At 37.5% G+C, this 17,187-nt stretch overlaps 1 protein-coding gene and 1 pseudogene across 1 annotated transcript; both read right to left on the bottom strand.

Annotated features, from left to right (window-relative positions):
* Positions 1-5,346: 5,346 nt before the first annotated feature.
* Positions 5,347-10,183, bottom strand: LOC113330070 (annotated as a pseudogene).
* Positions 10,184-12,830: 2,647 nt separating this feature from the next.
* Positions 12,831-13,766, bottom strand: LOC113330069 (protein ENHANCED PSEUDOMONAS SUSCEPTIBILTY 1-like). The gene has a single exon (XM_026576934.1). It carries the CDS (start codon positions 13,764-13,766, stop codon positions 12,831-12,833), a length of 936 nt encoding a protein of 311 aa, XP_026432719.1.
* Between the last annotated feature and the right edge of the window lie 3,421 nt (positions 13,767-17,187).

Genomic DNA, 17,187 nt, shown 5'->3' with positions numbered 1-17,187 from the left:
CCTCCCAAGACCCCCAAGGCCCTGCTCTCCCGGATTTTATTAAATACATATAGATATATAATTATACCTAGTCAAATGCATGGGGTGAGACTTGAACCGAAATCTATAGTGTGGGAGCCCAAAACAATACCACCACACAACCTCTCTATGTTTGGCATAAAATTACAAAACTATGTTTTTAAATATATACCCCAACAACAAGTTAGTAATAATAACTAACTAGTCGGAGAAAAAATGGAGAAGTAAAAGAGCACACTCACTTCTTTATAAACCGGCTTGGGTTTGTCCACCTTGCGGCTTGATCTTCGTACTTCAACAAACTCCAGCCTTTTCTGAACCATTTTTGGTTTTGGTGCAGGTTTTGGCTTCATGGAACAAAAAAATTAGGGTTTTAGATACAGATTAAATGGAGAAACGGGGTTTTAAAGAAAACTGAGTGAATGTGAAGATTGAGACATACCTGAGAGGGTTTTGGCGAGGATATTTTGAAACTGAGAGCTAAACTGTTGAGTTTGAGCTCATCCATTCTCTTCTTGTTTTTTTCCATTCTCTGTAACCTTGCTGCTTCGTATTTACTCACCATATTTTTTTTTATTTTTTGCGTTTTCAGTATTAAAATTCCAAACCCACAGTCTCTTAGTCAATCTTTGGATCTCAAAGTAACTCTCCCTCTTATAAGACTCTAGGGTTGAAGAAGAAGAGGAATGCTTTAGAGAAGTGGAGACGTGGAGAAGATTGGCCCGGATCCTAGAGAAACTGCTCAGAGAAGTGGAGACGTGGGAGAGATTGGCCCGGATCCTAGAGAAAAAGCTAAGAGAAGTGGAAACGTGGAGGGTATTGGACCGGATCCTGGTGTCTGAAATGTTCCTGTACACCTCTAACAGAATTGTTAATGACAATTGGCAAAGTGATGAAATTATATTAATAACTCTTATGTTTACATATTTAGGAGGAATCGAAAATAATTAAATAAATGACATTCACAATTTAGTTCCCTAGATACAAAATTCTATTATAAAAACTTGAATAATTCAATTAGGAGAATAAGATTTCAGTTAAGTATCTTCTATCACCAGCTAGCTAACTTCTTGATTTCCTTTTCTAGGCTATATAATTGATACGAATATTAATATCTTATTCTTTTGCATGCGATTTTCAAAAAAGTATTTTATGGATACGTACACATTCTTTACCGTTGTTGCTTCAAAAGAAAAACTATATATTTATCGTTGCTGATTTGACATTGTAACACCTTTGATAAATCGGTGCTTATTTTATTTAAAATCGGTGCTTATTCGATGTATTTTTGAATACACAAAATTGGTTAAAAAGACCAAAATCAACAATTTTTGGGTGAAAAAGACAGTTAGATTTTGATACTATTTAAATAGCTAAAAATTATTTTGATACTGTCTAAATGACCAAAAATTTAAAAATAAACAGGATGTAACCGGTTTCATCCTGCCAATTTTCAAATATTTTTTCTTATTTTTAATTTACACAGGATGTATCCAGTTTCATCCTTGTTATTCTTTAAGTTTAAGTTAGGATGAATCCAGTTTCATCCTTGCTAAAAAAAATTGTCCATTTCACCCAAACTATTTTTTACTCGTCCATTTGAACCGTGATTTAAAAATATTTGGACAAATAACTCATTTTCTGTTTTGAATATGACTTTTTTTTTGAGGAATCCAAGTTTCATTTCTCTCTCCTTTTAAACCCACCATTAATATGATATATTTTGTAGCCCAAAACAATAAAAGAAATTCTTAAAATATATATAATCCATTTGTGCGCGTAAAATATAGAAAAAAAGTGAATCAAATCGTAGTTAATGTTAAGATCTGAGCAAGCCATCGATTTCTTTGGAATCATATGACTTTGAGCCGCCAGTGGTGTTGGCGGTTTGACGGTTCAACTCACCAATGTGGGTTTTAATGCCCTTGCAACCTAGTTAACGGTGGAAATATGAATTTATAACTTATCTTGAATTTACTTCCACCATGCCTAAGGGTGCACACGGTACGGTTCGGCTCGGTTCTTGCCGAGTACCTGTACCTCCCTAACCTGGGTTCCAAAATTTTGGACCTGTACCTTGTACCTCGGTTCCGGTACCATTAGGTACACGTCGGTACCAGATACGGTTCCGGTACTAATCTCGGTTCCAGACCAAAAAAATCATCATAGTATCAATTGAGAAAGAGGCTATCAGACTTGATATGTGAATTGGATGAGTACTTGAACAGATTCTTTCTGAGGAATACTTGGTCTAACATTGAAGATATGCTTGGTATTCTAATCAATATGGAAGCGAATATTTCCGATCAAAACAAAATATGAAAAGAATTTTGAAAACATAATTAGTATCCTAAATGATCAAAAATTCCATCAGCTAAAAAGAGGAAGCAGCAGAAGTAGTAATAATGGAGCTGTAGTTAGAGATGTGGGTAGAGAAGTTCATGATCTGAAAGCTGGAGTACCAAATAAGCCCGCAACAAAATGGACATCCTCCCCTGATCCTCCAAGTGTGAGTTCTGTGAAAGCCAATGAGAAAATAAAGAAGAAGATGGGGAACCCTAGCCAAGTTTTTTTATATACCGATCTAATGGCTATTAGTAGTCTACTACCCCTAAATCCAATGGTTATAATATATTTGGTACATTCGGTCCGGGACGGTACGGGATTAAGGAAGGACCGTGTACCTGTACCTGCTTAGCCCCGGTTCCTATTTTTTGGACCGGTACCTGTACCCCCTTCCTCGGTTCGGTACCAAAACAGGTACGGTTCCACCGGTTCCGGGACGGTCCGTCGGTCTGGCTCGGTTCCTGTGCACCCTTAACCATGCCTGGCTTCTGGATATTTCCACCCAACTCCGTTATACTCTCGGATGTTTGCACGCAAGCCGAGCCAGAGTCAATCCGCCAAGCTGAGCCGAGTCGATCCAGGTTATAAGCTAAGCCAAACCAGAAAGGATATTTCGGCCCCATTCCATCCAACAAACGGGTATTGGCACCTTAGTCCAAGCACGTGCCACTTACTGTATATCGCAGCGTACGCAAAGTGGACCTATCTAGCGACGCCACGCCACGCCAGCACCACTACATGATACATCAGAAGTGATGTCGCCACGTTATCAACATAGTAGAACTTCATCTGCCATTTTTCCGCGTTAGCAGCCCCGTCAGCCACATCACACCACGTTGTATACCACGTCATCGAGCAGCTGCTTTCGACACGTCAGCAGTGTTGCTCATCCACGTTAGTGGTCTAATTCACTCATATCATGTTGTCGTCACTCACGTTAGCTGTGTCTTTCATCCCTGTTAAGTTTCTGTCACCCACTTTATGATACTTTCATCCACGTTAGTCGTGCTATTCACCCCTATTAAGCTTTGTCACCCATGACATGGTCTTGTTCACCCACTTTATCAGATCAATTATCTTGAAATAAATCCGGTCGACGGGTGTTGCCGGCGGAAAGGTTCGACAAAAAAATCCGGCGGCGCTTTCTAAAATTTTCGGAATTTTCAACCCATTTCAACTTCCCACTAATGATACCTGCGCCCTTGTCATCTTTATGCCGAACTCCTTTACTTTCAGGATGTTTCCACCCTATAGTTTGGTTTGGGCTTTTCCACTCCTTACCTTGGGTTTGGGAAGTTAGGTTCTTCTTCTTTGTACGCCCGAATTGAGCGTCTTTTAGTTCGTAGCCATCATATTTCAATATCCTATATTGTGAAGGTATAAATTTTTTCATTTGGAGAAAAATATTTTTGCAGCAATTACGTCAAAAATGGTTGTGTTCCCTCTCACAGAGCGAAGCTATTGACAAATGGATCACATAATCAACATCTATCGCGTCGTCAATCAGGTGTCAGGTCATCCAGCACCTTGCTCTTGCCCGATGATTGTCAACCAACATTTTATCGTTTAAGAGCGTCCACAATGGACGACTAAACCCAAATATAGTGTCCAGTTGATAGGCGTAGTGGGACGGATCATCGATTAAAATTTGATCAAAGACTAAAATCCAGACCAAATTTGGTCTGCGACCAAGACCAAACCCAAATATAGTCGGGCGTTTATATAGTCCACGCCCTATAACCAGACGGACGTATACTCTATGCCCCACACCAGGCGATGATATATTCTACGCCCCACACCAGGCGTTGGTATAATGTCCGCCCGTCTTTTTTTTTTTTTAATCTTTTGTGTGGGGCGGGTTTAATACCTCCGCCCCACTCTTTACAAAATTCAAATTCATGGGGCGGGCATAATACCTCCGCCCCACTTTTTTTCTTATTTTTTTATTTTTTTTTTCTCCTTCGGGCGAACGTATACTCTACGCCCCACACCAGGCGTTGATATATTCTACGCCCCACACCAGGCGTTGGTATAATGTCCGTCTGACCAAATTTAGTTTTTCCACCGTAGGGTCACACACCAGATTAAACCCAAAATTTGATCTTTTTTTTCCTCTTTGGTCTTTGGTTATACTCGCACCACTGCAGTTGCTCTAAGACGCCAGCTCATTATGCCTGTTAACCCAATCTGCCATCAAGTCCTGCCAGTCAAAGCCCGACGGCCGAAGTCAACATGCAGCCAACACCAGAAAGTCAACCTGCTTGTCAAAGTCAATGCTCACCAGTCAAATCGGTAATCCATGACGGCCTGGCCGTATCCACTGATTCCAGTGCCAGACCCCTCTACGAAGGTTTTAGAAGTCTGCGGGTTGATTGTTGACCACATCGAGTACAGAGAAATTTCTGGAATATTATAGGTGTCTTGCGGGCCAAGTTATTTATTTGTAGAGGATGTTTATCTTGAAATTAGAGTTTAATTCATATATTCAACTGTACAAATAAAGGGGAATCTCAATCCTTAAGGGGACACGCCCAGCAAACTGTAAAAGGGATTAGAAATCAACTATATCAATCAAATCAATAAAATATTTTTTTCCTATGGAGACTTTGTGGAAGTAGGAAAAACTTGCCAAACCACATTAAATTTGTGTCTCTTTTATTTATGTTTGTTTTGTGAAAAAATCTGGTGTTCTCGTCATTATCATCAGACCGATTGTGTTGGTGAACGAAAATATATCTTGGTACAAACTGTTAGAATACAAAAAAAAAAAATGAACATGACAGTCACAAAAGGATGATATTATTTGACAATAATACAACATGATTTATTTTGCATCTGAAAACAATAAAATAAAAATACAACATGATCATGATATCTTCCCATACCACACAACACATGCAAACAAACAAACCTCAAACCCGTAAATGACGTACTAAAATAAAAGGAAAAAAGCCGGAAAAGTTATCGACCATTCATGATGAGTTAGTTCTGAGTTGGATTAATAGGAACACTTGGCAGAACAAGGGTTTCAACGGTAAGTCCCGGACCAAACCCAAAAGCGACACCCCATTCCAAGCCTTCACCAGTGGTCGACTTTCCTACTTTAATCGACTTCTTCCTCATCGCATCCATTGCGAAGTAAAGAGACGCACCTAATATATTTCCGTACTCACTAAGTACTTTATAAGTTGCATCCATTTTGTTCTCCGTTAGCCCGAGTTTCAGTTCGATTTGACGGAGACCAAGAGGACCACCAGGGTGTACGACCCAAAACAAAGAGTTCCAATCGCTTATTCCAAGGGGAGTAAAAGCTTTTTAAGGCACTCTTCAATGTTTGAACCTACTAACTCGGGAACACGTTTAGACAGTCGAGCAACAACCCCTACTTGTCTGAAGCGGCGATGAAACCAGGAATTTGTGTTTGGGTGGGCTAAATTTTTTTTTTCCTTACACCCAAATTATAATAATCTAAATGCCTCAAAATTATATACAGTGAGAAATACGCTACGAGTTGCTTCTCATTCAAGGTTTAGAGATAATTTTTAAATTGCATAGACAGTACACGTATAATAAAAATTAGTATTATTATACGAAATTGCGGCCGAAAACTGCCTGAAATTTTACAATGTTATTTTCTATATCATTGTATAATTTTCAAATTGAATCACGAAATTATGAACCAGTACATTGTAACATTTTAACATCAATTCTTTTTATTGTTTGTAAAAAGGAATGAAAAGTGTTGAGATTATTAGCCCCACATTGTTTGGGCAATCTAAGATCCTGCGAATCATAATCTCTTAGGGCCTCTCCATTTATTGTCAATTGATTTTGAGTTGGATGCTCGTATTCTAACATGGTATCAGAGCAGGTTATTTGTGTCGAGTCATATGACCGCATCTTTATTCCGCATCACCCGATTTATTTTCCTCGTGTTAGACCCAACGAGGCTACACGTGAGGCGACGTGTTGATATTATTAGCCCGACACTGTTTGGACAATTTAAGATCCTGCGGTTTATAATCCCTTAGGCACTCATTGCCAATTTATTTTAAGTTGGATGTCCGTATTCTAACAAAAAAAAAAAAAAAAAAAAAAAAAGAAAGGGAAGGGGAGGAAAACACTGTGTTAACAAATTTTGATATATGGGGTAGAGGGGTGTGAGGTAAGTTCCATAATCGTTGATTCTAAATTTCTAACTAGAAATACCGAAAAGTGAAAACTACCGTGAAATCTATTTTCCAGTTGTTTCCTACCATCAGACCCAGGGATACAAAACTTGGTGCGCGCAGGGAAAAATTTCCGACAAGCCCATATTTTTCTAAAATTAGGTTTTGTTGTCTGCTTTTTTCTGTCCGTCGCATAGAATATTGCCGCTTTTTAAATTCTCACAATTTGATCAAACCAAGATGAAGCTTCTATTCAAATACAATCTAATAAACAAATTACCAGTTCTTTTTTCATTGAAACATGCATTAAGCCGTTTGAATTTTTAGAAATTGATCAAACAAAAAAAACAGAGAAAAATAATAAATAACATGGTACATTAGAACAAATTTTACATCAATTTCTTTGAATTAACATCAAATTCTTCCAAATACCCATTCACTAGTTTGATCTGTTACATACTCTAACAATTACGAGTCATTTGATTCTGGAAAAACATTGATTAATCAATCGATGAAGAAAAGAAATAAAGCTGTACTTTAGCTATTTCAGTTATAGAAGATGGGTAGTAGGGTAGGTCGGAGGAAAGAAAAGAAAATACGTAAACATTGATTATTCAGCTATTCGGTGATATAAAAGAAAATAGATGTTCTGATCTATGGGTGTGTAGAAATGCAATAAAGAAAAAGATCTATGGAGCTGGGTTGGTGAGGAACAGAGGAAGAAGACTGCTGTATGAGAAGAGAGGGAATGTTGGTTGTTTTAGCCTTTTAGGACAGTGCTGAAAAATTCTTAATTTGTGTGTACGTGTACATCATGCATTCCTCTGTTAGCCACGTGTGGACCAATGGATCTTTTTTGGGAGTGCGAAATCGTGCACATTTCCTAACGAGTGTATATTTCAGGTTTCAACCTATGTAATTGATTTAATTTAGAGAGTTCTGTAATGAGGTCCATGATTCTAAACATGAAGGGTAATGAGGCCATCAGTTAAGTAATCAATCAATCAGGAGGAAGGATCCCCTCACACCTTTAATATCACACTATCATACATGTTGGGCGTCATTTTTGTGAACAAAAATCAAACCGTAACGGATTTGAAGCTAATATTTTGGGGATATGTTCCTCTTACCAAGTTTAATATATCTACCAAAAATGAGTGTATTTCGAGACATATAACACCACCATCTACTACTTTGAAAATGAACCGTTGAAAATCAACGAATTTTAAGACCGTTAGATTCTGAGGTTTTATATTTCGGAATGTGCCCATTTTTGGTAGACACGTAGAACTTGGTAAGAGGAATATATCCCCTAAATATTAACTTCAAATCCGTCACGGTTTGATTTTTGTTCACAAAAATGACGTCCAACATGTGTGATAGTGTGATATTAAAGATGTGAGGGGATCCCTCCTCATCAATCAGAAATCAACGTGAAATATACACTCGTTAGATGAGTGCGAATAAAATTTGGACTTCTTTTTTGCTGTCTTAAGGCATGCCAATACGATGTGTAAAGCATAACGCTATAATACTAGTGGAACTCCACGTGTTCTCCAAGGAAATCCGGGGACACATTGCTATATTGTTATCATGCTACATTATTAGGATACTTACACCAATGATTAGGGCAAGTATTAACGCATATGATCCAAAGATCAATGCAGATGATCCAAAATAATCTAGATTATCGGATCATCAAAGTAACACCCATTCACCCTGACTCCATACGGCACGGCGTCGCTGGTCTTTTTATTTTGCTTCTTTTTTTAGCGGGCGCATAGTTGCATAATTTATCATGCAATTCCAAAGATGGTTGCATAATATGTTATGCAGTGTAGAAAACGGTTGCATAATATGTTATATAATTATTTTTTTAATAATATTTAAACCAACAAAAAATAAGGTTGCATAACTTGTTACGGACCTATAATAATATCTACATAACATGTTATGCAGCCGTGAAAATGGTTTTGCCTCCGAAAATATGACTGCATAATGCAATATGCACCGAGAAAATTGTTGCACAATCTTTTATGCATCAAGGAAATGGATGCATAGCCTGTTATGCATTCGAAAATATGGCTGCATAATGCATCGAAAAAATTGATGCATAACCTGTTATGCATTCAAAAATATGGCTGCGTAATGCATTATGCAGCATTTTTTATGTACGCACTTAAATCAACCAAAACAATAGCTACATAATTTGTTATAGATGCATAACTTTGTTATGAAGATGCATAATTTATTATTTAGTCGAGAAAATGGTTCTGTATTGATTCTTAATAGTTACATATAATTATGAGTGTCATAGAAATAATTATGGTTGTCACCGTACCCAAAATTAATTATGGGGCTGACAATGATAATATTTTGTTAACTAGTATGCATAACCAGTTCTGTATTGATTCTTAATAATTACATATAATTATGAGTGTCATAGAAATAATTATGGGTGTCACCGTACCCAAAATTAATTATGGGGCTGACAATGATAATATTTTTTTTCTCCCCCTAATTTCCCCTACTGAAAATGTAAAAAAGTCATGTAACAAATGGGCTAACTAGAATCCTTACCTGGGCTAATCAATAATTTTTCGACAATTAGGCTACCTAAGCCACCTCCACCTCCGTCCCTGGTCTGAAGACTCCGCTAATGTCATAATCGCTGTCCCGGATTAGCGTCTGATAGGCTGAAACAACCTCAAAAAGTGGATTCTCGAAGGATTCCGGATCTGAACCCACTACTAATGCACTTGGTTCGTCGGAGAATAGATCCTGGCAAACTAGTGGCTCTATATAATCCTCGGATGGACCCGTAAAGATGTTGATCGATGACATTTCGGTGGAGACGACGAGTATACGTGCACCTGCATTGTTCTCGGCTATGTCTTTTGCAAGACGAAGAGCACTCCCACCAGCATAGCAACCATGGTTGTACAATCCAAATCGACGTACAGTTGGTTTTAGTCCCAGTAGTTTGCTAAGGTTGTGGTCTACACCTGGCAAATCAAGACATGAGAGAGTAGTTACCACTAAGTGAGTGATCTTTGACTTTGGTTGACACCACTCTTCAATAGCTTTTAACGAAGCTTCTTCTGCCAGTTTTGGTATTTCAACAGCCATGATTTCCTGGCGTACATCAAGTGAAGATCCAGTCATGCACTCATTTCCCATTTCAGGGAATTCCTTCATGATTTCTTCTGTAGAGTGTAAGTGGCGTTTCTTTATTTTGGATCCAGCACCTGCAGGATATGTTCCACAAAGGGAAGAAAACCCCATTGGCTTAAAAATATGTCTAGACAGTGGAAAATATATATATATGAGTTAGCTAAGATTAGGGTCTTCATGGCATGTCCAAATTTTTTACTTTTTTTAGTGTTAAAGAGTGTAAATAGGTAAATAATTAACTTACAGATGCGCTTGAATTTGTCTTTGAGTTCAGTCTTGTCATCGCTGTTGGTGAGTTTGAAGAAAAGATCAGTATAATCGTCTTGGTAAAAAACGTTTGGTGGTGTGGCTGTACCAATGACTAACACAGTTGCAAAACCTTGCGTTGATGGTGATCTCCTTGTGGCAGTTCGTGTTTCCTGATCCTGATTAACAAGAGCAGGAATAGCAGTGGTGCTGATCATGGATGGTTCCATTAATAATGCTGTCGATGGAACTGAATATGTGAAATTGGAAGTCTCAAAGGCTCCTAGTTATTATACAGCTGAGATTTGCAATGGATGACTACTTTAATTCGTTACTACAGTACGTGTTTGGTGGGCATTGTAATATAGCTGAGATATAACCCACATCATTAAGGATTCCATTATTTTATTTTTGAGGTTATAAATTTGGATGCATTATAAACAACTATCTCAGCCTTACATACTTGAAAAAGAATCTCCTGGTCTTATTAATTGGCGCCCAAACTTTGCTCCCAATAGGTATCATTATCTTCTAGATACTTGACTAGGAAGACCTGCATTTTGAAGAAAAAACGCTAGTGCAAGTGCGCGTGCAACTAGGGTATTTAAATGAACCGAAAACCCCTAGCGGCGTGGCATATATCAACAGCATTAGCCGCAGATTCCAATAACAAAGATTATTTTTAAATCTGAAATTGCGATGCTTGTCGTTGATTCAGACAGATTCCCAGCTATTTACAGTGATCCAGAATATTTTGGTTATTTTTGTTACATTGTTACTATAACTCTTGAGAAATGATTGCTTCATTTTATGATCCTAACAATACTAAATTGCGCAGATTTGTTATTGGGTTTGGTTTTGTTCGTAATAATTCAAATGATAGAGAAGAAGGAACGGAAATACCAAACCCTCGTAAAAGCAAAATCAATTGATTTATTTTATAAATCGCAGAATCTTAAATATCCAGACAATGTGGAACTAATAATCTCAACACAAACCCATTACTACATTAGTGTGGATTCAAAAAGAAACGTTTATGCCCCAATACAACCACGTACATTCGTAAGAATCGCATCACTGTGGTTCTGTTGGAGATGCCCTAATCATACATTGTATACATGAAAGAAATGACGATTGATAAAAAAAAAAGGAAAATCTTGAAATCATCAGAAAGAATCAACAATTTTTTATTTATTTTTTAATATTACTATTGTTTTCAAAGTTCCCCCATAAAATCTGGCCCTGACTATGGGCAAACTTCAGGAGCCAGAGATCAAGACGTTGCTCACTGCTCAAGTCTACCAAGTCTTGTGGAGAAAACAAGAGTTGCCATATTATATGTTTGGCATACGTTATTGGATTGAGATAAAATATTGCATAGTCTATTAAGTCTTCTGTACACAAACAAGAGTTCTATTTCCAAATTTACTGAATGTTAGACTCTTTTTTGAACACCAACATATTTTCTTATCTCACGTTACATGACGATTTTTTTTTCACTAAAATCCTTACTAATTCTGATGTCACCGACAAAAACTGAAAAAAGAGAGAAATAATTGGTTAAAAAGACCAAAATCAACAATTCCTGGGTGAAATTGACAGTTAGATTTTGAAACTGTTTAAATGGACAAAAATGTAAAAACAGACAGGATGTAACCAGTTTCATCGTGCCCATTTTCAAATATTTTTTATTATTTTTAATTTGCACAGGATGTATTCAGTTTCATCCTTGCTATTATTTAAATTTAAGTTACGATGAAATCAGTTTCATCCTTACTATTTTTTTTTTTTGCCATTTCACCCAAACTATTTTTTACTCGTCCATTTGAACCGTGACTTAAAAATATTTGGACAAATAACCTATTTTCAGTAAACTTTAAGCCGGATAGGTCTCTTCCACAACTCAGTGGTCAACATTTTACCTTCTATGAAAGATGTGTCCAGCATTAAACTCAGCCACCAAGTTGCTTCGCGCATGGCACTGGCTTGCCTACTTCATGCATTGGATTTTGGCACAAATGAACTAGCAAGAGACATGACAGTAGATCCAGGCTTATCGTTGCCCAAATAAACCCCACTGGAAGTTCACCTTTGCCCACGCCTCCCAGCCACATTTTACTAGAAATCTTAAGAAGCTTTATTTTGGTGTAATAATTTTATTTGCGAATGATCACCACAATACTAGCAAACAATCCAAACCACCATAGGTGCAATTCCTAAAACTAGGTACTGAACAAAACAAAAATAGGAAAATTTCTTGACCATTCAGAAATCAGGATGAATGAATTCTTGGCAGCACAAGAGTAATAGAGTGCAGAGTTGGCATTTATTATCTTCTTAGTTCCAAGAAAATACAATTCAAGAGTAAATAAAATGAAGAAAAGTACATGCATTTCTCAAAACTATAAGTGTCTAGTGACAACTTAAGAAAATAGTTAAGATGAGAAGGCTTCCATAAATTCAGTATCATTCTCCAGGGCCTGAAAAACCTCTATTGGAAGGCAGATTTCAATGTCAATACTTCCTTCAAGTGGTCCTGGATTCACAGTTGTTCCCCCATCAGTAGATTTGGCAGCCATCCCGGTTTTTACGGCAATAGGTCGTCCCCAACCAAAATCGTTTCCATACATATTGAACCTGTGAGAACTCCTAGCCAAAAACCTGCTGCTGATAATTCCTGTACTGACTACGGAACCAACGATAAATGGTTTCTCTATCCACGACATGTAAGAGCTTCTAATATTTTCATCACTCTGGGAGTTAACCACTTGGTTCAATTGCAAAGCTAAGAACGCAGACCCTCTTTTGAGCACCTCACCGCCTTTCGCGATTACTCTCCTACACGATACTGAGTTGCCAAAATAGGCTTTTGAGCTATTAACCCAAAAAAAGTCCATCTAAATCCATTCTAACTTTGGTGACCGCTACCCAAACATGAGCTAGTACCGCTTGCAACGAAGATATTGCCGCATTTTGTTTTGCTCCTGATATCATTTCTGAATTGGCAGTCGCCTTTAGTATTGCAATGTTCGTTTTGGTAAAACGGAAACACTTCTCAACAAGACCATGTGGAGGTGAACTGGATCTTTTCATTCCCAGGAGAATTTCATCATCGGAAGTGAAGGAAAGACGGATAGGGGAATCTGCGTCATTGAGAAACCAACGCTCGAACACTGGAGGATGACCTGGATTGTGGCAACTACCAGATGACGATCTTGATATTTCAGACCATGAATTAATGAAATGCCAAAATGATGTACCGTCGGAGACCAAATGGTTTAGACTGCATGCTATGAATATGGAGCCATCAAGTAATTCATTTACTTGAATAGAAAGTAAAGGATGTGTACGACCCTCATAGCTCTTAACTTCATTGAGGGAGAACAATGAATCAATTAGGCTTTGAGGAGTGTAAGTTGGGGAGAGGATATCCTCTACCGTTATCTCTGCAGTCACATGGATGAACTCTACACCCTCAAAGTTGCAGTCGATGTAGAAGGAGACTGTGCCATCATTTTCATGTTTTTGAATACCAAGACGACCAGCTAGTGGAAAGAAATAATCAAGTGTAAATGACAAAGAAGTTTTAAGGCGAGTTATCATGTTATCGGTAACTTCTTTCGCTGTTTCTTCTTCTGCTTGTTCCCATTTTTGGAAGAGAAGACCCCTTTGCATGTATAGTTGTCTTAGATGTGTGAGATCCCATGGATTCAAATCAATACGTTTATGATTATCATCAAATTCATCTCTATCTGTGTAGCTGGCTGGTCGGACATTCGTTGTTGAGACACGGCGAACACTGGGAAAGCTCATTCTCTGATCTCTACTCCGTGTGCTAATTAACTAGCTAATTAAAACAGCTCTACTAGATGTTGAAAAATTATATCTCTTTTTTATTTCATGGATTCTTGAGCATTTCAAGATGGTAGGTGGCTAGTTCGTATCGTTGTTAGTAAACTATTTGAGTCAAATGAGTTGTTGGGAGTTGTTACAATAAAAAAACATCGTGCCGGCCAAAAACACTACACGATTTCTTTTATTCAGGGTAGATCTTGTATATTGAGATTCTGCCGCATGAGTCCATATCATGCCAGCCGTACAAGATCAATTACAAATCTGTCAAAGACTTTTTTTTATCAATTTTCATTTTTGGAGTTCCCGAGTTTTGAATTCTGATAACTAAATGGTGTTATCATCGAATGACCACTTTTTGGATATGTGATTTATGGGGAAGATATTGTACTAGTGGCACACAACACGTATTATTTGTTAGTGCCAGGCAATTGGTTATTAGAAACTTTTCCCCTAGTTGTATCAGTTAATTTCTGTTGTCATTTTAACATCTCCATGAATGAATTAAATCAATGATGAAAATGCTTTGGAAAGAAGGTAATCTGGTCTGTATACCATTATAAATTAATAATATTATCTTTTATTATTATCCATAATCCGAAATACGAAAGCCCTTTTTTTCCTGAGCAAGTCGGGGTGGGGAGGTGGAATGAATTCCAACTCATGAATGTATGGCATATCATATGCTATCCTGCCAGCCTCGTCATAACCTGCTCCTTTTATCCTCGTTGAAATGAAGGTGGAGTTGCCACTGATGGAGAAAATGAAGGTGGAGTTGTTATACCGATGGAGGAAATAAAGGTGGAGGAAGTCTAAATGTGGTTGTGGAACAACCAAATTTAGTGATTGAAGATGAAAACTTGGACGAAAAAAGTTTTGCTGCTATTGATCAGGGTAAAGGCGTGATGAAGGAGGAGAAGAAGGAGAAGAACGAGTATCCCCAAAAGACTCGGCAAGACAAATCATTGATGCTATACTGTTTTTATCAGCCAAGAAGAATGGGAGACCTTAGGGTGAGTCAAAAATATCGATCCGTCTTGTTTAATTACTGGGTTGTTAGGGTTTGTACCGCAAAGGTAATAAATCAAATTTAATGTATGATATTTTAATTTTATTATGGATTGTTAATTGTAACAACCAAATTCTTTTATTGTTTGTACTTTCTCGATAAAGCGGTCCCTAAACTAAAGCACCAACAACAAAAGTTTTGTTCATTGAATAAAGAGCATGCAGATGTGGTATTCTTGGTAAAAGATTAAGGGTTATGGTCTAGAATCGAGGCTTTGCAAAAAACCTATGATGTTGTGTCTGTTTGTGGGTTTAGAAAAAGATTCTGGCCCAAAACCATGACTTTTCTACTCCTGTTCGGAGAGATGACTATCACTCTGGATGATGCAAAGCAAATTACGACCGGTTTGGCTTTGGAAGGAAAAGTTGAGTTTGAGGATTTCAACAATTCTATTCCTTTTGAAGAGCTTTATGTCTTGGCGAAAGATTATCTTGGGTGGGATAAACTTGAAGAGAAAAAATAGTTTGAGGTAGGTGGCGGATCCTTTCCCAGAGCTAAAAGGGAATACATAGTACCCGATGAACGTCAAGAATCATTTAAAATGGAAAGGAAGATTAACATGGTTCTTCTGAGGGAGAAGTTTGAGAATTATGGACCTAAGAATGCTATATGATGATGGATGTAGCAAGATCTAGACATGTAACTATACCTTACTTGTTGCACTCTTTTGGGACTGTCTTTTTCCTCATTTCTCAGGAAATAACGTGAATGCTTGTTATTTGTAGTGGTTGAAGACTCTCAGTCTCGATTCGGAAACAAACGACGTACCTAGGTACTCGTGGGGCACCTCTCTCCTTTCTAGTGTGATGGACAATCTTTTCAAAGCTTCTAGGTGGAATGAAACAAAAATTGTGGGATTTGTTGTTCTTATACACTTATCTTTTTGTTTCAACATAGCAAATGCTTTTTTTACAAACTTTTATATTGGTTTGTGTGTAATATCTTAGTCATAAATTTTTTTTCGTATTCATGGGCTTACGACCATTTTAAATGCTTGAGGCCTTCTCGGGATAAGAATTGGGCTCTAAAAACACCTATAGGAGGAAGATATCCCTTTTGAGGGCCCAACACAAGGCTAAAGAGACGAAAATGGTCGACATGAGGAAAACTTAGATGCTTTGAAAATCGATAATGTGGTTTTTGATCCATATTTGAGACTTGCTGAGGATGGAGAAGATGAAGTTGGTGATAAAGTGTTGTCTGATGTGGTGACCTAAGTGCGATCTTTCTTTCATCGAACTGGGTTTATCACTTTAGATCCTCGTAGAATGTTCCATCAAATTCGTATTGTCCAAAAAATAGTACCTGAACCCCCCTCGTTTTAAACTGAGTGTAAGCAACTCCCAATTTAAGGAAAAAGATGTCAAGTTGACCTATGAACAAGTACAGTTGACCGATTATTGGAATGCTCGCTCTGAAGCAGTAAACCAAATGAATAGAAGAGGGCTTGAAGCTTGTCATGGCACTTCCGATGCATATGAGAACTACATGGAATGGTATTAAGAGTGGTTTCATCCTTATATGGAAAATTTGGATCCGGAAGCGAGGAAATACTTCAAGAAGGGAGAGAGTTCGAAATCAACGACATCAAGAAATTGTTAAAGTGATTGGAGAGAGATGGTAGTACATATACTGCTAATTATGTTTTTATATGTTTTTTTCTTTTCAATTATCTATGAATAATTACAGTTTGTGTATTTGATATGAAAAAACAGGTTGAACGTGTTAATTGGGTGGTCGAGGACATGACCCGTAACATTAATTCGGGTGAGAATATAACGGTCACTGAACAAAGATTACTCCAGAATCGAGTTAAATGCACAATAAACCATGACAAAGGAGGTCTATATGCTTATGAAGAGGCCCGATCAAGGAGAAGTAAGAGGGCTAGGTCTCCTTCTTCTGGCGAGGACTCAAATACTCGCTCCAATGAGCATGTTCAATCAAAGCTAGGAAAAGTTGGTCGAGGTGGACGTGGAAAAAGGGTTTCATCATTTTTCTTCAAAGTTTTTCAAAAAAAATTCCACCAAAATTACCCTTTATCCTTCTTCAAAATCCAAGAAAATAAAGTTTTGATTTTCAAAAAAATAATCATTCGATTACTCTAATCCATTCACTAATACTGATTAGTTAGCTTAATCATTTTGATTAACACTATTCCAATTGAGAGTAGATTAGGTATTACTAAAAAATATCAGAATAAAGTATTCTATGATTACTATTTCATGACTATATACAACCGAAAAAAAATACGGCCTTTTAAAGCCCCAATAATAGGACTCAAACTATAAGATCAAGACTAATAAAATGATA

This window comes from Papaver somniferum, unplaced genomic scaffold (assembly GCF_003573695.1).
Source record: "Papaver somniferum cultivar HN1 unplaced genomic scaffold, ASM357369v1 unplaced-scaffold_117, whole genome shotgun sequence".
NCBI lineage: Eukaryota > Viridiplantae > Streptophyta > Magnoliopsida > Ranunculales > Papaveraceae > Papaver > Papaver somniferum.
Note: the sequence above shows the minus strand (reverse complement) of the source record. Positions and strands in the feature narration are given on the sequence as shown.